The sequence below is a fragment of the Sciurus vulgaris genome (genome assembly GCF_902686455.1).
Source record: "Sciurus vulgaris genome assembly, chromosome: 3".
In the NCBI taxonomy this organism is placed as follows: Eukaryota; Metazoa; Chordata; class Mammalia; order Rodentia; family Sciuridae; genus Sciurus; species Sciurus vulgaris.
Genome location: NC_136463.1, coordinates 31,705,165 through 31,731,932, shown reverse-complemented (window position 1 = coordinate 31,731,932; position 26,768 = coordinate 31,705,165). Strand labels below are relative to the sequence as shown.

At 44.1% G+C, this 26,768-nt stretch overlaps 1 protein-coding gene across 4 annotated transcripts in view; it reads right to left on the bottom strand.

Annotated features, from left to right (window-relative positions):
- Positions 1 to 2,204: 2,204 nt before the first annotated feature.
- Positions 2,205 to 26,768, bottom strand: part of HLF (HLF transcription factor, PAR bZIP family member) — a 51,784-nt gene continuing 27,220 nt past the window's right edge. For 3 of the 4 annotated variants that reach the window (XM_079131474.1, XM_079131472.1, XM_079131475.1), the window contains exons 3-4: positions 9,328 to 9,548; positions 2,205 to 4,588 (exon numbers count right to left, since the gene is read on the bottom strand). In XM_079131474.1, the coding sequence (XP_078987600.1) occupies positions 4,370 to 4,588; positions 9,328 to 9,548 (440 nt within the window). In that variant the 3' untranslated portion in view covers positions 2,205 to 4,369. The remainder of the gene's footprint in view (positions 4,589 to 9,327; positions 9,549 to 26,768) is intronic. The other variant, XM_079131473.1, reaches the window with a different exon arrangement.

The following is a 26,768-nucleotide window of genomic DNA, read 5'->3' as shown; positions in this document are numbered from 1 at the left end:
AATAAAATATTTGATGTGTGTAGAACAGTGTCTGGCTCATAATTACCCAATAAATGTTAATTCCTTACTAATTATATGGTATTATCATTTTATCATCTATGTAATTAGTCTCTGTAAATGGTCGCTTGGTTATGGAGGTGCAAACAGAACCAATTGCTGGGCCAACTGTTAACAAAAATACATGAAAGAAAGGAAAAATTCAAAGTTTATTAAACATTAAGAATAACAGACAGATAAAGGTTTGGACTTAACAGCATAAATACCACCAATATCCTGGTGTACAATTAAACTAACCTCATGTTAACTTGTACCTGTTTAACAGATGCGATCTTTGTGGTGTTGCCAAAAAGATAATGGGTAATTGTCGTTTGGTAAGGTGCTCAAAAATGAAAGATTTTACATCTTGACTTATGTATACACACATGCACACACACACACACTCCCCTGTATACACCTGGTCTCCTGCAAAATGCACTGGATTTGGTTGCTAAATCCAATTCATCAGGACCTAAGATAAAGTTTTGCTCATTTTTAGAAACATTAATTTTAGCCACAGGAGAACTGGTCTCACCAGTGGGGAGTGCCTAGGAGCCCTCAGAGGAAGTGGGCACCTTGGGTCCAGAAGGTGTCCACCACATGGAGGGCACAACACATCTCAGTCACCTGCAGGGGTGACTGAGCCCAGTGTGCTGAGCAGGCTGCTGTTTTGGCAGCTCACTAATTAACTGATAGAGTGTGAATTTTCCTAAAAGGAACATAAGGGGAAAATTAGGTGAACTACTAGAAAATCCAAAGTCAACTTTGCATTTTACAGAAGGTCTGTGTTTTACCCTGGGGCAAGGCAGAGGGTGCCGCTTAAAATTCTCCTGGGTTCTTCTGACTCTAGACCTTCTGAATGTACATTTAGAATTATGAGTTCCCAGACACAACCAGAGGGTTAGAAGGAACCTCTGGGTTCTTATACAGCTTCTCATTCACCCAGTGCCAGAATCCCATCCATATTCTCCTTCTCTTCAAACAAAAGGTCCTGCTTGGAGGGATGACTCCATGAAACCTGTGTAGTTAGACCAAGCAGCCTAGAACAACCTTACCTCATGGGATTTCTGAATGGTCCAAAGTGACCACATTCTCAAGGTAGTGAGCAGAGATAGGCTGATTATTTCTTTGCTCTTTTTTGGAAAATCTAATCAAAAGAAACAATGAGGTGACCTTATCAGGAACTTCTGTTCCACTCATCCCAAATTGCATCTAAATGATGTTGGCGTGATGTGACTTGTATTCATTTTTAATGGCCAAGTCATTAATCTCTGAAAGACGCTTAGGATGAAAAGGTGAAAAATGACAACAGGAATTCTCATAGTAGCTGCAGTCTGCAAGTGCTCATTTGACCCTGGATCCAAGTCACTCCTACTCAGCCTGTGGCTTCCCACTCCATTTAGCAAAGACTGTCTTACTTACTAGTTAATTGCCCTGGACAGACAGGCAGCCAATCCAGGAGAGTGTGTGTGTGTGTGTGTGTGTGTGTGTGTGTGTGTGTGTGTATGTGTGTGTGTGTGTTTGTTGACAATGACCTGCATATAAGGCACCTGTACAGACTCCAAAGTGTTTAATTTTTTAAGACGAGGTAGGTGTCTGAAACCTCTCCTGGCCCGAAAGAAGAATACATTTTGATATGACTATTTTATTTCTTCTGCAGAAAACATCTGTGATGCTCATTTGATATAATCTAATTCCAAGAAAGACCAGTGTGCAAATATTTTTTTCAGCTATCATGTGACACTTCCATAAATGAGGATGATCCATAGCGCAGCCCTTCAATTTCTGCACTTAAAGGTGTAATTTGTCTGTCTTTACTTCAACAATGGCTCTCATGTAAGAAGTCTGCAGTTAGCCTCTTCATATGTGAAAAGGTCAATTCTGTGTCCACTTGTGGCTCTTACTGAGTTTCTTTACTCAGTAATACTTAAGATTGCCAAAGGTTTTGTTGGTTATTATTAGTAATTTACCTAAATAATATATTTTAGTTCCAAGACTCCCCCACCCCCTGCCATGCTCTGTGGCTTGGAACAAAATGGGTACCCAGTAGAAATATCCTACTGGCCACATTTCCCAAATCGGTCACACAACTAGAGAGAAGCAATCCTGATGCACAGAGAAGGAGACCACCAGATAGTTAAAGAATTAAGATACCTTGGAGGCAGGACACTAGAAAGCTCCCATTGATGGAAGGGGATTTTAATCTAGCACAAAATGTTTCTTTGCAATAACAGCAGAATCTCTTGACATCATACAACTTAGTGAAACAGAAGGACAATCATCGTTAAAGTCAAAACATCTATCCGATTACAAGCCATACACATAGCACGGATGTCAATCTTACACTGCATGAGATGCATAGGCCAGAAGAGGAGAACAAGATCATTTGGGGCACCGTCAGCAAATGCTCCATTCCAGGAATTCAGAATTTTGAAGTGAACATTTTTGTGGCAGATGCTTTTCCTAAAAAACACTGTATCATCCAATAAATATTTGACTAAAATCCATTTTGTGCTTTTGGGTGATGTTAACTGACTTCTTTCTGAGACCTAATAAGAAACAAGAAAGCATCGGAGCAGGATTCGTCACGCTGCACCTCGATTCTGTCATAAAATTTTAATTTAAAGCAGAAAACATGCTGATGTGTCAATAATAGGCTTAAAATATTAAAGACTTCAAAAACCCCAAAGCGCTTCTTCTCTGTACAGCATCGGTGAATATATATCTTTGCTATATAATTTTAAAACATGGAATACTTTTCTCTTTTCTATATATAATATATGTCTTCCAAAATACATTGTCAGTATTTATATCTGAAAAATACTGTACAAAAAAAAGAACTTCCTATAATTACTCTGTATAAACATTAAACAATTTAATAATCTCTCCTTTTGGTCTGTAGTAAACATTTAAATCGATTGGATGAACCACAGTTTGCAACACCATCCCCTTCTGAGATATGCCAGTGTCTTTTACATTCATTTTTCAGAAGTCCACTTTATAAGAGCACATACGTTCAAAAGCAAACAGAGAATAAGAAACAGAAGCTCCAGAATCCTGAATTGATGAGGCATTAAAAAATGATTCCGCAAGGATAGAGGGTCTTATAAAACATCAACTTATTAACTGAATCAACTGATAAAAAAAAAAAAACAGCAAAAGAGAATTCACAAAAATATGTATATTACCAAAAAAAAAAAAAATGGGAAAACTGAATCTTAAGTACTTGAATTGTTTTGAATATCAAGAGGGATATGGAAAAAGTTAACTAGAAAAGTGGGAGTGGGGTGGGTGTGGGGGAAGGGAGACAATGAAACCAAACGTCAATGCCACAGGCTATTCCAAGATGCATTTTTGGCTCATGTACTGATCCATCTACCCCTCATTTTTAAACCTCCCGTTACCCTCTGTTTCCCTATCCTGGGGATGTTCTGGTCATGCTCAAATGCATTATTTTAATTTCTGTTTTTTAAAAGACAGTGAAAATCTTAGGTAGGGAAAAATATCCTACGTCCACTAGTAATACTCAGGCAGCATGCTCTAGCGTACAATAGGATTATTGCTTTAGGTACAGACAGTGCAAAAACACACTCTGTGTTCTATAATAGTACTCTTACTTATCTGGGGCCGGTAGAATTAAAAGGAAACTTAGTAAATAGCAGGAAGTAAATATGGGATCTAACAAATCTAAACAGCACTTTAAATTTTGAAGACAATTACCACCAAAACTGAAAAAAAAAAAAAAAAATGAAAGCAACCTATAAAGGACTAGAGCTGCGTGTGTAGTGCTAAGTGACTGTGTGCACCGTCATAACATGGCAACTTATGGATTAAATAAAAACAAGAGTGTGGACTCTTGAGAACTGAGATCCACGATTTGACCAGGGCCCTTCTTAGTGAATCCCAGTGAAGTCCCGGAAGAGCAGGTAAGCTGGAACATGAAGCAAGGAGGAAAGGGCGGCAGTGGAAAAGGATGGGGAGGGAGACCCACAAGAGGTCTCCAAAGTCTAATCAAAACATGGCACCTTTCTTTGTTCAAACTAAAAGACGATGAGAGGGCCATCTGAAAATGGCAAGTGCAAAGGAACACACACACACACAGTTGACCACACACGAGCACAAGCATACGTATGCCCATTCGCCCAAACGCACAAGCGCGCGCACACACACACACACACACACACACACACACAGATGCACACCAAAATGTGAGTCAGTTGTGTTTATGCCTCTGGTAAAGTGCTGATGTCAGAAAGGTTGGTTTGGGTGTGGTGCTATCAGACAGGAAACAAGCTGTCCATCTATTCAAAAGCCAGCCCACAAAAATGCCAGCCTACAGGGGCCCGTGCCTGGCCTCGTACTTGGCAAGTATGTTCTTGCATTTGCCCAGCTCCTTCCTCAAGTCAGCCACCTCCTGGCGGAGGGCCGAGTTCTCCTTCTCAAGGAACGAAGCCCGGATGGCAATCTGGTTCTCCTTCAGCCGCCGGGCATCGCGGGAGCGCTTGGCCGCCATGTTGTTCTTTCTGCGCCTTGCCCAGTATTTGTCATCCTGCTCATTAGTTACAGAAGGAAAAAAGAAACAAGATATTAGATTTCAGCAATGCGGAGTGTCAGCCAGAGTGCTGGCAGCCTCTCGGGTCGTGCTGAGACACCAGCCCAGGTTCTTAACTTGTGTCTCCTTCCTCTGCAGTTTCTGCACATCTGAGAGAAGGGTCCATGGGCCATGGCTTCCTTCCTGGATCAAGGACCAACTTGTCACAACAGGTTCCTATTCTCTTTGCCCAACAGATCATGTGCTCAATGAGGTAGACATCAGAGCTGGAATGAAAGCAAATGACTTGCTTCTCACCTTAAACTGCATTCCAAAATTCTTTACTGTCTTGGCTGAAATCTTTAGGAACCTTCTTTTCTTCCAAGGGTACTCATATGCTTTTTTTGCGGTAAATTGGTGTAATATTTTTGGAAGGCAATTTAGCAACATCTCTTAACCGTTTCCATGCATCTACTATTGATCTAGCAATTCCACTTCTAGGATTTCATCCCGCTGGAATGTCCATGTGTGTGCACAGAGACACGAGCCCAGAATTGTTACTGCAGCATTGTTTGTAAAGGGGAAAAATGGGCAAAACTAATTATCTGTAGGAGATTTACTACATTATGATAGTCACAGGGATACTCTATAGCTATTAAAAATAATGATCCAGCTGAACCGAGAAGACGTTCATGATATACTCCAGTGTGGGTGGAACCAATGACAACCTGCTGATAAATATGTATGATTTCATCCTGGCTTGATTAAAAAATTGTAACATAATATATTCATAGAAAGAGGATTAGAAGGATTTATACCAAGCTATAAAAGTGGTACCACTAAAAAGTGACTGTAGAGAGAGGCAAAGGAGAGAGGTAGAATCTTTCACTTTTTATGTCTTTCTGAACTATAAGAATATTATATAATGGGCATGTACACTTTGGTGGCTGAAAATGGAAAAAATTTTTAAAAGTCCTTTGTCCTGCCATTAACCAAGGTACTCATATCAGTGGCTAACATTTAAATAACTTAATTTCCTGTGTAGCTGTTTTTTAGGCCCCAGATGCCCTGGGTAAAATTCAGCTGGTCAATGTGAAAGCAGACCCTCCTTTTCCCCCAACAAAAAATGGGAAAGCTTCTGAAGAAAATTAAGAACTGTGAATCTTCTCTTAGACCTTCCTAATTCATTGATGGTGCCACCTGATCAATTTTGCAACTGTTTTTTCTTAACCATTTGCAACAATAAAACCCCTCTGTCCTGCCTGAGCATGCCACTCAGAATATGTGGGTGAGGAGGTCAGTCCTTACCCTACCCCTGGATCCCAAGGGACAACTGGCATTGGAGGAGGTCATCACAGTTGGGGCCAGGGCTGCCAGGAAAGTCCAAGATCAGTGATCTTTCCCCAGGCCTACCTGCCACCCTCAGCAGACATTCACACTATGCAGAGTGAGAGGGAAGTGTGTCCTGTCTACTGATCACCAGCCAGCATTGTCATCTTACTTATAAAGCACTCCTAGCTTTTCATACATTTCATAATAATATGTAATAGGGTGAAAACATTATCTTCATGATAGCTGGTACCAGAATTCTTCTTAGGGAGGAGGCTGCCCACTGAAGGATACCCAAAGAGCAAACTTGGGCAGGTGTGCTAAGGTTGTTGGTAGAATCTGTTAGTTGTGCTTCTGCAAGGGAGAGATGGAAGAAAGGGAGAGAGGCTGGGAAGAGGTAGGAGAGCTAGTGACATCACCGGGGTGGGAGGCTCAAAGCATATTTGCCACAGTGAGCCTCCAGTTCTGATGAAGGTTGTTTGTGTCACTTGGATATAGGACCCTGTTCCAACCACTTAGAAGTGTTGGTAACCACACTGGTCAACGTGCCTGGGAGTGCAGCTTCCAAGAACATTCCAAAGAGGTGCTGACTCAGGATGGATCAGAACCTAGACACAAGGGAACAGGAGCTCAGGGGGTGAGTGAGGGTAGGACAAGCCCCTAGAATCTGTGTGGCAAGAGAGGGATGGGGGAAGGTACTGCCATAGGCCATGGACTTGCTGGTCTGTGACAATCCTATCAGGTCTTTACGGACCAGGGAGCTGAGCTCAGGGTAACAACCAGCTTCTCTGCCTCTACATAGGGCTCTTCTAAAGTGCTTTCATTTCTAGCCTCACCTGTCCACACATGTAGATGAGCTAGCAAAGATGGGGAATGAAGAGTAAATGTCTCTGGGAGGGGAGCTTGGAACAGGGGTAGAACAACGGATGCAAAAGGCAAGAATGATAAAGAGTAAGCATCCCAGCCCGGAAAAACCAGCTCACTCTGCTTTGTCATTGCAGAATGGTTGTGAGAGGGGAAAGTAGGGTCTTGAGTGGGGCTGATAACCTGGCATGACATCCCCTGTGCCCTTCTTCCAACATCCTTGAGGCTGATGCCATTGGATACTCAGTTGTTCGTACCAGCAAAGACCTGCACATCCATGATCCTTCTCACAGGTCAGCATTCTTCTTTTGTAGCAGACTAGAAATTTCATGAGGTGAGGAACAATGTCAGTATTGGCTCACCTTGGTATCCCCACCCTGATACAGGGTTTGGCACACACTAGCAGTTGAAAAATATTTGTCAGGTAAATGAATGGGCCCTTAAAATATTAAGAAATCAAGATTAATAAACTGATTTTTCAGAAATTTAGATATTAGAAATACCAGTATGTCATCCCTTAATTCTCCCAAGGGGGTTCATGCTAACCCAAATGAATGGCTCAAGAGAAGAAATTCAGGAAATGAGGAGTGGGGAAGAACAGTGTTGGTGGGCATCCTTCACCACTCATCATCCAGTGCTGGTGCTATGAACACCTTCCCACCCACCCAGCTCAGTCCTCTCTGCTGGAGGGAGAATATGTTACAATTCTTCCTGTGTCACACCAGTACATGGTTTGTGGCTTCAGGCTTCATCCACAACTGGAAAAACAAACAAACCAACAAAAAAAACAAAAACCCAAGGGCACATGGCAAGAGCATGTTCCTGCCCATGACCAGGTCTTGAACAGTTCAGGCTGGTCCATGACAGCTGTAATATGTATAATTCCAGTACAGTTTCACATGGCCTCTTAGTTGCTAAGGTTACCTGGATTATTAAAGAATCTTGCTCTTCGCTTTGAACATGTAAATTTGGAGACTCTGTGAAAGTCTGGGTGGAAGTTCTAGCTAATATTAAGCAGCATCCTTTCAAACTGTCCTCCAATCAAGAGGAGGTCCACACTGAACGGGCTCCCTGGTTTAGGATAAGATATGAGGCTCTGAAATACACCTCAAATCAATCTGATCACTAAGAACCATACCAGGCATCCAACTGAGAGAGGGTGGCAACTTGTCCTGGGTCTAATCCCATGACACCTGGTCTTACCTCATCCAGTCTATCAGTGCCTGACTAGTTTAGATTTTCTGACTTTTTAGCACACACTTTCCTTTTTTGACTTTCAGGGTGACATATTTTGCTTTGTCACCCAAGGGCCCTTGCTGTAGCCCTTGTCAGGCTAACATGCTGCGGTGACCTTTCTGGAAATGAGACAACCTGGGAGCTGGCCTTACTCTAAAAGTAGAGTTAACCTCAGTTCCCCTTTATGCTTCTCCATTTCTTCAACTGCAAAGTGCTAACTCTGGACTATAGATCTCTAAGGTCCCCTTCATATTTTCCCATTCTGCAGCAGTTAAGGTAATCTCAGATATGTGGATGACAGCAGTGATTTAGATCTGCTGGGTACTTCTTACTGTGTTCATCCTAGATATGAAAAGTAGCAGGAACTGGTGTACATCAGACAACATCCAAACTTCCATTTTCCCAGACCAGGAGAGGCTACACATGAGCCATATTTAGGTTTGAGAAATGGGAATCAGATGTTAGAAAGTTACTAATTAAGCATGGTTCCAGAGCCTGGACTATGTACAATCATATCTCCATTGTCCTTAGGATTGGAAAGAAGACTAAATACAAAAAAAGTTCTATGAAATGGCTAATTAAAAATGGTTCCATGTTGGCATGATTTTGGAAAGAATTCTCATCCTAAAGTATTGCTAAATGTGTGAGATCGATTTTGTTTCAAGTTATATTTGACTTCCTAAGGTAAATCGACTTCCCCTTACAAATAACGTGTCCCATTCAAGATATCAAAGAAACCCAATCCAGAATTAGCCTTTGGTTGAGATGCTCAAGTGATCACCCCTTGCAACTCAAAGTGAAGGTGACATGTAAATAGTGTGAAGGAGTCTATCTATCAGCTTCATTCACATTATCACACCCTGGTCACCCCAGGTTGGCAATGGGAAGGGAGGTTCTAGCTCTGGCTGTTAATCTGCAATGCCTTCTGGGAAGTGGTAGTGGCTATCCACAAATTCCCCAAAGGGCAATGGTTGGAGGACTCTGAGGTCTTGCTACCCTTCCCAAGGGATTTTCTTTCTCTTTCCAACCCTGGGTTATTTCATGGTTTTCTTTGCAGATGGTAGCAAGTGTCTTTCCTTCCTAGACTTAACATCACTCTGACATTTTACTGTTTCCCCTTATTTCTGTACAGTGTCCAGACATGAAATCATCTTTCAGAAGACACCCAGAGAGGAAGCAGTAGGCCAAGAAGACACAAGCCAAGAAACCAGATCAGAAACCCAGAGCCCTTCGTTCATTAGCTTATATGAGCTTCCTGGGGTCACCCCTTGTATTTGTCTCTCAGTCCCACTCTCCATTTGCCCAAAGCCTGATTACCAGTTCCAATTTACCTTCAGATCATCAGGGATGAAGACTTTGCGAGCTTTCTTAATCATGGGCTGTGGCTTCAGTTCTTCCTCAGAGAACTTGCGTTTGCGAGGATCAAACATTTCCTGGCCAGGGATGCTGGAGAGGGCAAGATCTGCCGGGTCTGGCTCATAACCCACTGGGACCTGGATGGTGTCAGGATCAATGGGACTTGGCGTATTGCGGTTTGTTGGCAACAACTGACCTGCAACAACATGGGAGTTTAAATTCATGAACACTGCAGGTAGACTCAGCAGACTGCTACTTATGATACACCAGGATGAGTGACAAGAGTCACTCATGTATCCAACTGATACATGACCCTGGAGTCATTTGTCTTACTCATCTTTACCATGTTTCTGAGAACACAGCAGGATAAATGTAGACTTCACTCATGTCACATCAGGCAAAAGTGAAGACACTCAAATACACATTCACACACTAGACAGGGAGAAACTCAGTGCAGAAAACATTCTTTCTTTCTCATTGCACATCCACGTAGCACCAAGGTTGTGTTAGATGGGCTGCAGGCTGCAGTTGATAGGACAGCGTGGTGTTTATCTGAAAGGTATTTTCTAGGTGAGTTCTAAGGACAGACCAGTAATTAGCCAGTTAAGACAGAGTGTAGGTGCTGAGATGGACATAAGTTTCCTGTGCTTCTGGCGTGTGGGAGATGGTAAAGTGTCGCCATGGGGATTGGGGAGTACATTGTGGAGATGAGACTTGGCATAGCTGCATCTTGTGACAGCGACTGGCGAAATAAGATCTTTCAGGAACAAAGACAAGACAGAGGTTTGCATTTTTTTGGAGGAACCGCAAATGGTCTCCAGGAGCTGAAAGAAGAAGAGATGGAGCAGGGAGGGCATGTATGCAAGAGATGTGGCCACCAGCAAGGTGGGCAGTGAAGACATTTAGAAGGGCCTGAATGTCACTGGAGAATTCTGGGTAGTAAAGGGAGCTGCAGTTTGGGGAGCAGACTCAAGCAGTGTAGTGAAGGAACTGAAGGGGGCAGCCCTGGAGACAGATCAGAGACCAGCCTTCCGCCATAAACCACGCACACATTAATTGTGGCAGTGGAGACGGCGGGAAGCGGGCAAGTTCAAACATACTTAACAAATTAGAGGGGACACAATGGAGACGATCTAACCTCCACTCATGGTTCTACAGGCTAAACCACTGAAATGCACAAACATCCCCAGAACAATGGGCTTATTGTGTTTCTGAAGATGTCTTACTGGTGAAAGTGAACTTAATCACAGACCAAAATGTTTATGCTAGGAGCTCTGAATCTTAACTTCTAGTTTCACCTGAATTTTACAATTGCTTCTTTCACGCCCAGAAAATAAATGAGAGGACACAGCTTGGCTGTTTGGCTCATCTCCTCTTCGTCCTCACTGCCAATGGTAGGTCAATGTGTGAAATATCCTTCAGGTTTCATTAAAAGCTACCCCAGGTTGGAGCATGAAGCCATTGGCTTGGATTCTAGCAAAACTGTGAAACTGTGCTTGTCTGTTTTTTTGGAAGGGCTTGGTGGGAAGCTTGCAAAATGAGTGCTCTGGGTGACCTTTCAGGTCCCTACTCTGCTTTGAGCTATTTGTAGCCAGCTTGCCAAAGAGGAAGAGATGCGCCTTGAGGCTTTGGCAGGGGGTGGGGATTTCTCATTAGCCAAGCTGCAGCTCCGCTCCAGCTTCTGGAGACTGCTGGGTTCTGTGCTGGATGGTGTCAAGCCAGATTTGCTCTTGTGCTGCTTGACATTGCCTCAGAAAATGAACCACATCTCAGTCAAACAGGGGTTTTATTCTCCTTTAAAAACTCTCTTTGAGCTTAACAATAAAACTACCCAACACTCCCTCACTACAACCCGCGACAGGTAGGTGCACCCTTCCCCTACCTTCTCAAAGGATCTGTTAATTCTTCCCAAATCCAATTGCTCCAAGTTATTTCAAGTTCCTCCTTAATACTTCAGAATAGTATTTTTAGGTTATATTAAGTATTCTTAAGTTTTACACACACACACACACCACGTGGTCACATTTTATCTCCACCCAGTTCCTCCCCATGGCACCAATTCAATGTTCAGCTTTCACAAAGAGCATTCCTTGGTTTTTGGTGCTCTTCTGAGATGCTAGACTCTGATAGTCATTTGTGGTCATTCTAACCAGCACTTTTCCCACTCAGGTAGTTCCTTCTTCGCATTCTTTCTTTCTAGCCCTTTCCTCCAGGGGAAGCAGGTCAGCCCTACGTGCAGAATGGAGAAGACCTGACTGGACCACAGTCTAGGTAAACAGCTTCCCCAGTAGCAAATGGCAGATGGCAAAGGGCCACAAAACAAAGCCAAGGCCTTTTTCTCCCCTCAGAGACTCTCCTGCCATCTTATTTGTCCATATTTTCTGTGGAATTAATTCTGTTGGACTCATTTTCCCCCTTTATTCCAAAATGTGAATAGTGTCATTGGGATGCAGGGAGAGGGACTTCTGTTACTGTTTCTTACCTTTTGTGGATTTAAAGCATTTTCATATATAAAAACTGTAGGTTTAAGAATGTATCATTACATTAACTTTTTATACTCTCAAAAATGTTCCCTGCAAAATTTCAAGTACAGAAATGTATCAAGAAAACTGATGTCCCAGATCTTTCTAGTCTCCTGTCTCCCAGTTCCTGTCATGTGTCTTCTCAGAGGTGACCACCCTCAACCACTTGGTGTGAACCTTGGTTCTTAAACATGAGTGGTTTAAGCCAAGTAGGATTATACTATCCACACATCTTACAGTACTTTTTCAATATACCAACATACCAAATGCAAGTTCCCACATCAGTACAAATCAATTACCTTGCTCTTTTTCAAGGATGAACAGAATTCCATAGTTTGGACATAAAACTTGATCTAATCATTCCCCAACTGATGGATTTTTAAAGTATATATTATTATAGTAGAGATTCCTAAAAATAAGACTGCTCACACAAAAGGCATGTATATTTTTTACATTTCTAAATGTACTACCCCATTGTGCTCCAAAAATGTCATTCCTACTTATTCTTGCACCAACATATGAGAGTACACACTTCCTACCTCTAAGTATTAATTTTTAAAATGTTCCAAATCGGATATGCACAACTATCTATTAGTTTTAATTTCTCTGGTTAACAGTGACACTGACCATCTCATATGGTTATTGGGTATTTACTCCTTAACAGTCTGCTGTCTCCTCATATCTTGTGCCCCTTTTTAATTGGGTCTTGTTTATTCATTTTTAAGAATAATTTTATAGACTATGGATATAATCTTCTCGTCTGTTTCAACTATAACAAATATTTTCTCTCATGTTGTTTTTTTGTATTCTAACTTTGCGTTTGGGTTTTTCACTACTGGGAGATTCTACATCAAAATGTATTACTACATTGAAATCTTTTGTGACTTCTAACTCCTACTTTCTCTATCCCCAAATCATATTTTATACACATACATACACGTGTCTGTCTGTATATAGTGCTATATTTTTCTATACTACACCTGTACCTGGCTTATATTATTAGAGTTTTAAGTCACCTGGAATTTATTTTGGTGTATAGCACAAGCAAGGAACATCAGTTACTTAATGTTTTCCAAACTTCCTATGATAATGATATTAACAAGGTCTGATATTTGACAAGGTAAGTTCTGCCTCCTTCATTGTCCTTTTTAGGAAATGCCTTTAGGTATAGATAGATGGATAGATAGATACATACATACATACAGACAGACAGACAGACATACACACACACACACACACACACACACACACTTCTAGATAAGTTGTTTTTTTCTTTTTTTATTTCTATTCATTGTGCACAAATAGGGTATAACTTTTGTTTCTCTGGTTGTACATGAAGTAGAGTCACACCATTTGTGTAATCATACATGTACATAGGGTAATGATGTTGGTCTCATTCTATTATCTTTCCTTCCTCCCACCCCTCCCACTCCTCATTTTCCTGTATACAATTCATCTTTTCTCCATTCTTGCCTACTGCCCCTGTTATGTATCATCATCTACTTATCAGAGATAAGTTTCAGAATATATTTGCTAAGTCATAATTAAAGTTACTATTCAGCTTTTTGAATTAAGGTTGCATGAGAGCCATAGGGTAATTTTGGGACAACTATCTTTAAAAACATCAAATATACTCCCAGTATGTTCTTCATTTTTATATTTTGGGTCTTCTTTTTTTTTCATTTATCAGTTCTGTGTTTTGTTTTCTTCATTTTAACTTTTCACATTTTTTTGTTAGGTTTATCCTGAAAACATTTTATAGAGTTGTCACTGGTGTAAATACCCTTATTTCCTAATTGGCTATTAGGTATATAAGAAGCTACTGGTTTTAAGAGGCTGGGCTTATATCCAGTCACTTGATTCTGTTATTAGATCTAATAGTTCCAACAGTTCTAACTTCTCTTAGTTTTTTGGTGAATCATCTAGGGACAGTTGTGTCTTCTTAATATTTATAATTCCTACTTTCCTTTTCAAAATTTTCAATCTCACTGCATTAGCTAGCCTTTGTAAGATATGTGGAGAAAGAGGCTCTGAGACTAGTGACTCCTGCTTGCCCCAGACTTCAATGGACAATCGTTTAAATTCCTCATAGGAAGCTTTATTCTAGAATCCTAGTAGATACGGTTGGACAAGTTAAGGTAGTTCCACCCCTCCTGCCTTATTATATTGAAATAATGTATTACATTTTCTCAAATGCTTTTTTAGCATCTGTTAAGATAACCATGTGGTTTTTCTTCTGTTTTGGTTAAGCTTGAGCTTGGTATTTTCCAGGACTTTATTTGAAATATCCCCAGTTAAAACAATAAAATCTACCCAGTTATACGGACTCTGCAATCTCGTGGACATTGTTTTCTTCTTCTAAAAGCATCTTGATGAAAGTCACTTCCAGAAGGGCCAAGGAGGATTTCTGGAGGAAAGGGTGGAACAAAGAGCTTAAAGAAATCTGGAAAAAGATTAGAAGGTACCTTCAAACCCAAAGCAGGTCTCCACACTGTCACTGACTAGGTTTGACTAAACTCCAAAGAGTACAACTGAAAATTGGAGGTTCCTATTGCTTTCATACTTTAATAGGAACTTAGTAGCTCATGTTCAATTAGCTGTTTAGGTAACAGTCGTCCGTGAATGGGGACAGCGCAATCTGTGTTCCCTCTTCTCAGGTTGATGTTTTTGTTTCTGTTTTTTTAAATTTATGACTGCATCAAAGTAATAAATTATAGTTTTACTCATTACTCAATCCTCAAGGCTAATTGCAACCCTTCTGATGTGCTCCTCATTCAGGCATTTGAATAAACAAAGCATTAGATTTGCAGCAGTCACGTCAAAATGGATACCGTAGTCCAGTGTTTATCACTGATTAGCATTAATAGGCTGGATATTATCCTGTCAAGTGGGGCTGAGAAAAGGGAAAATGGTTTTTATTCTGGCCAGAGGTTTCCTTTTAGAATTGATGGGTGAAATCCCTGTGATTCAAAATTTGTTGCCAGGGCTGGGGAGATAGCTCAGCTGGCAGAGCGCTTGCCTCGCAAGCGCAAGGCCCTGAGTTCGATCCCCAGTACCGCAAAAAAAAAAAAAAAAAATTTGTCGCCAGATCATTCTCTCCTGCCTATCTCTCCCCTCCTCCCCATCATCAGTTTGGTTATTTGCTTGTCATGATCTCTGGGGCCACAGAAGTTCATAACATGGGTTTGAAATAGCACCTTTTACCCTCTTGGCGCCCCCAGATTTCAGAAGAAAATCACCATCAGGGCTCCTACCCTGGCTGCTTCAGCATAAAATGTCCCTGCCTCTGAAAACATCTTTAAAAGGCCAGGAGCCCACGGGCATACTGGTGCCCACCTGTAATCCCAGTGGCTTGGGAGGCTGGGGCAGGAAGACTGCAAGTCCAAAGTCAGCGTCAGCAACTTAGCAAGGCCCTAGGCAACTTAGGGAGATCCTTTCTCAAAGTAAAAAAACAAAAACAAAAGCAAAAAATGGGGCTGGGGAGATAGCTCAGTTGGTAGAGTGCTTGCCTTGCATGCACAAGGACCTGGGTTCAATCCCCAGTACCAAAAAAAAAAAAAAAAGGGGGCTTGGGATGTGGCTCAGTGGTTAGGCACCTATGGGTTCAATCTCTGGTACCAAAACAAAAAAGACAATTCGCAATTAGCATAAAGACTAGCACCCAACAGAAACAATAAAGAATGCTCACATGTATACAGAGATTTAAAAAACCTCACAAGAACATCCCAAGGATGTAGGCTTTCTGTACTGTGAGGCCAGATCAGGGTGTCTATTCCGATAGCAGAGAACAGTTTTTTTTTATCTCATACGACGAGCACTTTGCAAAGGCATCTCTGTCCTGATGACCAAGGTCTCATCCACATCCCATCCTGTGTGATCCTGCAGTCTCAGAAAGAGCCTATTTCCCTACCTCTTGAATCTGGACTGGCCTCCTGCCTCACACTGGCTAACAGAATGTGGCAGGGGTGACCAAAAGTCAGTCACAACGCTGGAACTAAAGAACCTCCACGAGTTTCTGCCAATTCTCTGTAGCATGTCTGTCACCGCCATACACATGCCTGGTGTAGCCTGCTGGAGGAGGAAGACGTGTGTAGGGAGTCAACCTCGGTCAGCTAGATCACCTTCTCTCTGGATGTGTGAGTCCAGCCAAGGTCAGAGCAACTGACTGACACAGTCATTACAGACAAGAGAACAACACCGCTGTTTGTAGATGCTCTTGAGTTTTTGTAATTGTTAAACATTCTCTTCGCAATGGATGACTAACCCATGAGCTGTGAGCTCCAGTGTATGGTGGGATATTTACAATCACATTTACATTATGGCAGAATTGAAATTTGTACACTTAAGCTGCAAAGTGAGTCATACTTGGGCTTGAATTCTGATTCTGCCACTTGTACATTATACACTTGAGTATCTATGAATAAAAGAATCAAAAAGAAGTGCCCCTCCAAATCCTAACAAAATCAGTTTGGGGGGAAAGCACTGATTTTCCCCTTGTATCTTTGCATTCCAGTTACCTCATATGCAAAAGAAGATTACCACGCCCGCCTCTCTGTGTTGTGTGAGAAATGAATGTACATAAAGTGCTTAGCACAATGCCTAGTACCTGATAGCGCTCAGTGCATGGTCTATATATAAACAAATGCAAAATGATCAGACACAATGATCAGAGAGACTTCAAAATACACACTACTCCCCTTGTCTAAGCCAGCACATCCCTCCTCTGACCACATACCCCTGTCTTCCCTCCTTCCAGGTACATCCCTATAGTGCTACAGAGCTGCCAGAAGATATTCTACAAATGCAGACCCGTGCAGCTGCTTCCCATATCAAGCCTTCCTTTGGCACATGTGATAACATTCCAGGTTCCCACAGTGGACTTCCTTCTGCTCCTCACACGGCCCGAGTGTGACCCTTCCCGGCCTTGGTACTTAGCATTCTCTGGACTGACAACGTTCTTCCTCCTGTCCTCTGCCTCCATGGTCCTTTTACATCATGAAGATGCCAACTCTAATGACATCTCCTCCAGTTCTCTGCTGTTCTACCTCCCATTTACCGCCAATCAAACACGTTTTATTTCCTTTACAGTATTTATCTCCCTCCACAATGATTTTTTTCTGTTCGTTTGACATTCTGGACAAGCTCCCTCCACATGCACTAGAAGCTCCAGGAAACAGGGACCTTGTCTTATTTGCTGCTGCCACCCCAACTTCTAGCTGGAGACTGCACGAAGGAGACAGTACCAGTTACTGAGTGACCAAACACAAATACCTTCAACATCCTAACAGGGGCGGTCTTTTCTTCCTATTTTCTGTATTTTTCACTTATTTTTTTTTCCTCACTTAATTTTCAAATAAACAGTAATGAGTATCTTCACTTTCAAAATCAGAAGATAAAAACATTGTTTAAAAAAAATGGATCTGGTTTCACTTTGCAAATGTACATTCCTGCAGACTGTGCTAGATGCTGCTGAGAGAAGACCATTCGAACTCCTAGGAAGGAAGAAGAGGAGGGAGGACGAAAGAGATGGAGGAAGTAGGGTAGAGGAAGAAAAGAGAGGAAAAGGAAGAATAAAGTGCATGGTCTGCTGCAGGCGACTGCCTGACCTACCCTGGGATACAACTAAGGGACTCGCCTGGCCCTAGCCTCTAGAGGCCACAGCAGCTGTTGTCCCTTGATGTGTCAATGCCAGAGTGTGTGGGTGGCAAGGAGTGAGAGGGAGGAAAGGAAGAGGGAGCCAGGAACTGAGGAACCAAAGAAGGAATGCTAGAACAAGTGAAAGAAGGAATAAAGAGAGGGAACAGCAAAGGAAAGAAAAGCTGGAAGGCAGAGGAAGGAAGAAGAAGAACAGACAGAAAAGGCCGAGGCTAAGGTTAAACTGGAAATGGTCCTTCTGAACCCAGCAGCTAGGAACCTGTCACAACTTTGACGTTTCCTCCTAAGTGTCCTGAGCATTATATGGTTGATATGCTGATTTTTAAGTCAAAAATCTCTCTCACTCCATAACCACACACACACACACACACACACACTCACACACGCACAACTTTGTGCCACGTTCAGACATGGTACCCAGCCAGTGCTCAGTCTGGGACCACAGAACAAATACACGGAAAGGCCCACTGTAAAGACGCCTTTGATCTTAGCAGCTCTTCTCCAACAGCTCTCTTCACAGAAGAGAAACAGGCTGTCAGCAGAAATGAGGGTAAAACATGGCGCTCAAACACCAGCTCAAGCCTGATACCGGGAAGGGAGCCGGTTACCATTTACTGTAAAGGTGGATGTGATGAAGTCCCGCGGGGGGCAGGCTCCCGGCCCCCTGAGTAGTCAGTCAGTAGTACTAGTGGGTTACGGGGTGAAGCCCTTCCTTCCACCAGGCCCTCCCAGCCCACCACCTCATTTAATCCTCCCAACTCTCCAGGGGTGGGACTGTTCATCTCCCCATTTTTCAGATGCGGATATAAAGGAATGGAAACAGATGGCTCCAGAAGAGCTCAGAAATGCCGACTCATTAGCCTGAGGTTGCCCAACAGCAGAGGGAGAAACAGAGGCTCACCTTCCAATTGTCTAAAGCCCAGTTTCTAAATCATTCAAAAGGCCATGGGTGGGGCCAGGAAGCCTAACCCTGCCTCAAGGCAAGTCAGGGACAGTCCTGCATCAGGACCTGGACTCAAGCTTCCTGAACCACCAGCCAGTTCCATGCCAGGTCATCATACTGACATCTCAGGAGAGACAGTGGAGGGTCAGAGATGTGAGGCTGCCTGCATCAAGTCACACAGTGGGAAAACAGGGGAGCCGGGTGGAGCTCCGTCTCAAGCCAGGATGCTCCTAACTCGTGCTCTTTCTGCCCCACTTCACTTCCCCCTCGGAGGGGCAGAAGAGGAAGAAAGCGAGGGCTTTCCAAGTCTCTAGCTCAGCAGGTTCCTGGACAACGGCTGGTCCCCCAAAGACATAGGTACAGCCTCTCTTCATGCACAAGAGCCCCCAAGAGGCTGCAGGCAATCAGGCAGCCCATCCTCGGTTCCTCGCTCCCTTCTTTGACCTTCTCTCTTCCCCCTGAATGGCAAGCTGTGCCAAGAGCAAGGACACATTTGACAAAGCAACAGCCAACCCACAGGGCCAGGGGTTCTGCCTCTGAGACATTCCACACACCGGTATCTGTCAGGAGCCCCTGGATGCACTGGAGAGCATGCCTCACGAAGGGACGGGGGAGGACTCCTGGCAGAAAGGCCCCAACTACGCTCCGTGAACAGGAAGTTGGCTTCAAAGGTCACTTCAAGGGAGAGGAGTGTTTTAAATCTATAACCTTAAGTTATTAGTAGGCCGATTAATGTTTGGTTTTGGTCTGGGCAAAGAGACAGCTGGAACGCTGTTCTGAGGCTCCGCTTGGACCTGTCCCGGGGAACCAGCAGAGTCCGTCGGAAAACACAGATGAACTCAGAATTCATCAGGGCTGTGCCCACACAGAGCTCTGTGGCCTGGGGCCTTGCGGAGCCCTGTCCCCTCACCTTCCAAACGGAGGAGACAAAGCTCCCCACTCAGGTTTGGACAGCACGGGGCACGGCCCCCTGGTAGGTCTGCAGCCCAGACTTCCCTTGAGTCACACCCTGGTTCCCTTTTTCCTTTTTCTCAGCAAAGCCTGACTGACATCACTAAGCGTGACCTTGTGCCCAGGACAAGCACTTTGCCCTGGGGTTGTGCATCAGTACTCAAAAGGGCCCTGACTTGACTCGGCAGCTTCTAACTTGGCAGGAGCTCGGACAGGATTAACAAGGCCTCTTGTTCCAAGGGTGTTTGTCATTCTGCTCCTTGCCAGGCCTGTCAGCAAAACCTGCCTCCTTGAACCCACTGAGAGGTGAGACCAGAGGCACTCACAGCCTGTCAGAGTCAGTTCAATGAGGACAGAAGGGAGGTCAGGCAGGGCATGTGTGGCCCTTCAGTCCTCCCACCATTGCCCTGGAGAAAGGACAACAGAGCTCCCTCTAGCTGCTCTTCCCTGGGTGGAGAACCTCTCCCCAGACACGGAGTGACTGGAGATAGGGCACATGTGGCTCTGTGGCTTTAATGCTGGCATCCTCCTTCCCTTTAGTTGTCAAGCACCTCAGGGTGCAGAGAATAGTATGGCCAGAAGGAAACTCACAGAGCCAGAGGTCCTGTACACCAGCACGCGGCCACTGCAGGTCCTGCAACCCCAGGGTCCCCAGAGGTGGGTTTGGAAGGTTATGCATGAGAAACAAGAGGCCCCGGAACCCCCCTCACACACCACCGGGCACACCGCCCCATGCTCACCTGCCCCCTACTCCACCCCAACATTTAGAACTCTGGTGAGACAAGATCATGTCCTGGTTTCCTCTGCACTTGTGGGGAATGGGCAGGGGTGAAAGCTGGGGAATGGCCGGGTGAGTCGGAAAGCCGGCAGCTGGGCGGGTGCTCAGTCCTTCAGCTGTTTTGTGCAGCCGCAGTCCTTTTTTGGGGCAGCCCCATCCCATCCCCCTTCAAGGCTGCCATGGTGACAGGGTGTAATAAAGAAGCCTTTCCAAGCTGCTGTGCACAACCCCACATGCTGAAGAGCAAGCCAGAGACACCTGGAGGGGACAGAGCAGAGGCTCAAGTCCCACATTCCCCTGAGCCCTCCGCAGAGCCTGCTGTGTCACACAGGGTGGCTGCAAGGCCCCCAGCTCTCCACAGAGAGGCTCTGAAGCGGGAGGGGGGGGCTTCTGTTTTCAGTACCAACATTGGGACTGTATGCCCCCTACCTACAGCCTCATTTTGCCTTCCCAGTGGCCCTGTGAAATGGGCAGGGCCAAACAGGCCTGTTTTACCTGTAGAGAAATTGGGCTACTCAACAATTTACCCCTAAGATGGGGTGCCTTCTTCCCAAGCAGGGACACGTGCTTTCCCATACCTGAAGTCTATTTTCAGAAAGTGGCTCCTCCTATTTTCAAGGACAAACAGGCACTATTTGAATCAGTGCCACCCCGGTCCCCAGAGTCCCTTTAATCTTCTGAGTTGGTGAAAATGTGCAGGCCTCGGTCATTTGAAACCTGCAGCTTCTGAAGTACTGCCATGGCTGGTTATTAAACTATTCTCTTCTGGGCTATGTTAAATTTTGGGTTATGAATCAGAGGACAGAGTGAAGCAGGAGACTAAATAAGTCACTGTGCAGATATTCACCGTGAACCCAGGACCCAACCCCGAACAAAGGGCCCACGCTCTCCCTAGCAACGCCCTTCCCCCTCTCCTGCCACCCAAACCAAACTAAATAAAACAGAGGAAGAAAAACAGGATTGTTTCAAAGTCTGCATTTCCGGCTGAAGATGAACAGGATTCAGGTGTGTGTGCAGTCTGCGGCTTCTCAGGAGATCCACACAGATTCTCCCCTGTACGAGTTTCCAAGTCAGCGCCCAAAAGCAAACACGCTTTTCCAAAGCCTCCCGGCCTTGGCTCCTGGCCAGTGCTCTCTGGCTCCTCTTACACCAAAGTTCACAGAGAGTCCTAAACTGGTCTGTGGACTGCCTGGTGGTCACGGCCTCCAGTCTTGCTGCCGTTGAAGCCGATGTGCTTGCACCAATGCATCCTCCGACCTCCTGCTGACCGCGGGGCTCTTCTGCAGGTCTCCTTGGGCCTGTAAACTATCTGTTTCTCCTAATTGTCTGGCTTTAAGCTTTAACCACCTCCTCTCAGGAAGGATGGAGAGATGAGCCGAGGACTGGAATCCAAAGAATCCCCTCCATGGGAACACGGGGGAGATTCCCTGAGCCCCAGTGTGCACACCCATTAAATAACGGGCTGGGCCCACAGAAGAGGCTGCTTCCAGCTCTAGCAGGAAACTGTTTTGGGGGTTCAGTGAAGGGTTTCTTTTATTTCAGATTCCTGTCACAGGCATCTCATGGGGGGCTTGGACTGCTGCAAGATCGGCTCACCTGGTCTTTCTGCCATGTCCCAACAGAAACACCAGGTTATTCTTCCTGGGACATCTCCACCAGTGCTTCCCATTGCCTCCTGGTCCTAACTCTTTGGTAGTTAAGGACCTCTACAATCAGGTACATTGCTCTTGTCATGGACTCTCAGCTCCGGCCAAATTGGTCTGCCTTGTCTCTGGGCACTCTTGGTTCACATCTTCCCCACCCCTACTTGTTATAACACCCATCAAGGTCTAATTTAAGCCCTCCTCCTCCCAACTACCTCAGTGATGGTGATGGTCTCTGATAACTTAATGCCCACGCCATTTTCTACCTAGTATATGCCAGCCTAGAACTTATATCAGATTAAGTGATTCTGTAACCTTTAAGCAATTATCTATTCTCAAACTTGATGGAGAATCTTTCCAGGCAAAGGTCAAGCCAATGTCCTGTTACAGATGATGATTAACAAAGGCTTACTGACTAAAACATCCATTTGCATAGCAAACTCTGACTGGGCACCAGCTCTGGGCTAGGCTCTGAAACATGTAAATGAAACCTAAGCTCTGGGCACAAACGGCCTGGAGGAGGAGACCCGTTGGCAAAGACCTGACTAGAGTGTGGGGTGCTAAGTGTGATGGAAGAACTCTGCTCAGGAATCCAAGGGTGGGTGTTCAAAGGTTGACAGCTAAACCCAGATCTTTGGAGAAAGTGCAGGGACATCAGGAAATACCTCTCAGGGAACTAGCATCTTGGCCAAGTCTTGAATTGGCCAAGCAAGCAAAGGGATGAGGAATGATCAAGGTAGAGGAGACAACATACATGAAGACACAAGCCGCCATGAGAGAATCTGTGCACCAGGGAGATAACTGGGAATAGTCGATGTAGCTGAAGCTCAGAGGCAAAAAGAAGAGGAGTGTGAGTGTGGACAGCAAAAAGGATGGCCTCAGATGTCCAGCTTTTATCCTCGAGGGAGTGGAAACCGCTGAGGAAATCAGCAAGGGTTCACTGGAATGACTCATCTCCAGATGACTGTTGTGGCCACTGAGCAGAAGTGGGTTCAGAGGGGAACCAGAATTGGCAAGGGCTCACCCACATCACGGACAAGGGAATGGGTGGACTCCAGAGCCACTCGCAAGGTGGGAGCAATCCAAGTCTCAGCCAATCAGCTGTGGGAGAGGAGGAGAGGGCACGATTAGCCTAGACACCTGGACACGAGCTGATATCATCACTGAAGCAGGGAACACCTGAGAAGCGAATGCTATGCCTCCGTGGACTCCTGATGAAGAAGAGCAGCTTGGATGACAAGCCTGAGCTTCACGTAGGTATCGCGACTTCAGAAGAGTAATGCTTCCAGGTACAGTGTGTATGCCTGTCATCCCAGTGGCTCGGGAGGCTGAGGAAGGAGGATCATGAGTTCAAAACCAGCCTCAGCAACAGTGAGGCACTCAGCAACTCAGTCTTTTAGAGACCCTGTCTCTAAATAAAATACAAAATAGGGCTGGGGATGTGGCTCAGTGATTGAGTGCCCCAGAGTTCAACCCCCAGTATCCAAAATAAATAAATAAATAAGAGTAAGAGTAATGTTAACAGGATGTGTGGATGTGATAATCTTGAGGTCTCTCCAGGAACAAATATAGAGCAAGGAAATCAAAGAAAAGTCTCTGGGGACGCTGAAACTTCAGGGACAGGGAGAAGAAGAGGACTCTGTGGAGGGTAATTAGGAGAGGCCAGAAAGGTAGGAGGTAGACCAGAGTTTGGACAAGTCAGAGAAATGGCACTGACCCAAGAGAGGTCCTCCTAATATGCTGATCCCTCATGGACAGTCACTGTACTTCCTAATCAAGTAACCAACAGCATTATTACCGCCATTAAAGAAATAAGAAACAATAAAACTAAAGAGACTAAGTACTGCACTTAAGGTCAATAGCTGATGAGTTGGAAGAGCTTATATTCAAAATGAGAGCTAACTTCAAAGCCCTAACCTTCCTTCTATACTTCCTCCCCCACCCACACAGGTCCACTAGCATCAAAGACATCAGTAATACAAAAAGCTAGTGTCTAGCTATTTCTTTCAAGCTATACTCAGAGGGCCCCCACATGAGGCAGGAAAGCTGGGGTTCTTAAACACTTCCTGTGATGATAGGTGTCTACTCTGCATTCTCTGTGGGGATATTTTGAGAGGTGATCGCAAGAGCATCTACTGATGGAGGTATTTCCTTTTTCTGTCTATTACACCCATTGCCTAACACTCCCATATTGTCTTTTTATCTTTTTATTTCTTGGTCTGGAGTATGATGTTATGGAGGGAAAGAGGATAGCAGATGGAAGTGCCTGTAGTCATTGCTTCATAACCTACAATCAGAGACGTCTGTTCCATTGGCTATGAAAACAACATAGAATAGGGACATATGCTTTCTCCTTGTTAGGTAATGATTATTCTGAAAGGTTACTAAATAATTGCTATAGGCAATAGAAGCTGCCGGGGGGAGGTAATGCTAAGTCAGGAATATGGACTCAAGGGGACTCATCAACTTAATTCCAGAGTCAGCTGGTACCTTTACAGTCACCAGGTAGAAGTAAGTATTCACTGCAAAGTCTTGTTATTACCCAACTGGCATATACCTGTGTGATGAGGTGGCACAGGAGGAAGAACACAACAAAGTGACAGCTTGCTCTTCAGTCCTTCAGGCGGAGGGACAGGGAGACTATGGAGCAACATATATGGTTTACAGAGGTCTATGATCTGAATTCACAGTGTGCACATTTGATTTTTTTTACATTCAGATGCAAACCAAGACTTGGGAGAAAAGAACACTTGGGTTTTCTAAATAAATTCAAGTCCCACATTGGAGAATTTCCCAACAGCCACTGATTTAGACAAGTAATAAAAAATGGAGGGGTTTATTAAATCTTGTTCTTTCCATCACCCTGTTGGCAAGGGAAAAAAAGAAACAGGTAAATTCTCACACATATTTATAAACCTGCAGTAATTCAGCCTTGAGCTATCATCATACAATTCTTTTATAGACACTAGAATAATATTCCAGACCCATGTTTTAGAAATGTGTTGTTTCAGAAAAATTGAAAATTTCCAGCTTGCTCTAAGATTAGCCAAGCTAAACCCATCTGGCTGCTCCTGCTTATGAAGAAGTCTCCACGGGACAAAAAATCTGCCTTTATGTTCCTCAGGCACAAGGTGAGGTTTGGGGACCCCTTAGGTAAACAGAAACAAGACATTAAGTTGTCCTCAAAGACTCAGAGGATCACCAATTCTCCAGCATCTCAAGCCCACCAGGACCATGCATTGGAAGGAAATCCAGAGTCTGAAATCTTCCCCTGAGCCAAGAATATCCCATCACCTCTGAAATTCTTTGTCATTTCAAGCTCTGGCCTGATCAGCTTGTATTTCCTAACATAAAACCCCTTCAGGGTAGGTGTTCTCACCTAATGACAAGAGCGAGTTGGCTGATAAGAAGACCAGCGTGAAAATATGCCAGGCAAATGCTAGTTGGGATCTATAGGGTGACAGGATAGTGTGTGTGTGCAAGTTTTACCTGCCTTCCTGATGCCACAGAGTTGGGGACAGTTCCCCAGTCCAAAGGACAGGGGCGTGCAGAGGAGGAAGACAAGGCATGGACTCAAAGGGAATGGCTGGTGATCTTTTTCTGAAAAAGACTGTAAAAAAGGCAAAACCTGGAATAATTTTTTTTTTTTTTTTTGGCAGTGCTGGGGATCAAACCCAAAGCCTCGTGCTTGCAAGGCAAGCACTGTACTGACTGAGCTATCTCCCCACCCCTGGAATAATTTCTTAAGATGAATATATGGATAATTCTTGGATTTTCTGGATTTCTGGAGGAGAAATGTTCCTATTTGTTCATTGACCATTCTCTCCCTCTCTCTCCCTCTCTCTCCCTCCCTCTCCCTCTCTCTCCCTCCCTCTCCCTCTCTCTCCCTCTCTCTCCCTCTCTCTCCCTCTCTCTCTCTCTCTCTCTCTCTCTCTCTCAATCTCTCTCTCTCTCTCTCTCTCTTTCCCCCAGCAAGAGAAATGGGACACTTTGAATTCTCAAAGCTACCAAGCTATGTACCAACCTGAGGACATTTCATATGGAAATCAGAAACACCAGCACTGACTTTTTCAATATCTACAAGTTCTACCTACTTCTAATGAGATGTGAAGCCACACCAAAGGGAAGTAAATAATTCTTTCTTAAAAGCCTATAAAAGGAAGAAATGGATTATGACTAAATAATGAAAGAGTAGGGAGAAAAGCATCAAACAGAACCTAGGTGTTACTTCTCTGGCTCTTGCTGCGTTCAGTATGCTATTTAAATAAATACACATCCACTAATGTTTATGTCTGTGTAAACAGAGATCTCCAGTTTAATAGGAATTTCAGAAGAAATGAGTCATTCTATTGCTCCCAACCCAACACAGCAGGGAAAGCCTTGCTGCTGGGATCTCAAAGGACATACCATGACATCATCCTTAGAAGTAGCATCTCCTTGCTTTACCCTCTGTCTACCGCCAATATTGTCAGCCCTGGTTATGGATCAGAATTGCCTGTGGAGCTTTCTAGTTGTAGAGATGATCAGCACCCCTGCAAGCTCAACCTGAACATGGGGACTGGGTTCTATTATTATTTTTTAGGAAATAAAAAAATACCTTTATCACATGCTTTCAGGGGGAGTGTGAACTAGTTCATTATTTTGGAGGCTACACACTTTGATCCTGCAATTCCTCATCTAGGAACTAAATTATGCATCTACCACCCAGGTGAACAATGGCATCTGTGGCAGAAAGCAATCTAAATGCCTAGAGGTGAAGTTCAATAAATTATGGCACATCCAGACAATAGGATTCTATGCAGTGAGTTGATCTATATGTACTAATATGGAAAGAGTGCCAAAATATATTAAATAAAAAAGGCAAGTTGCATAACAGTATGTATTGTATGCCTGTAAGTGTATGTACATACATTTCCATATTCCT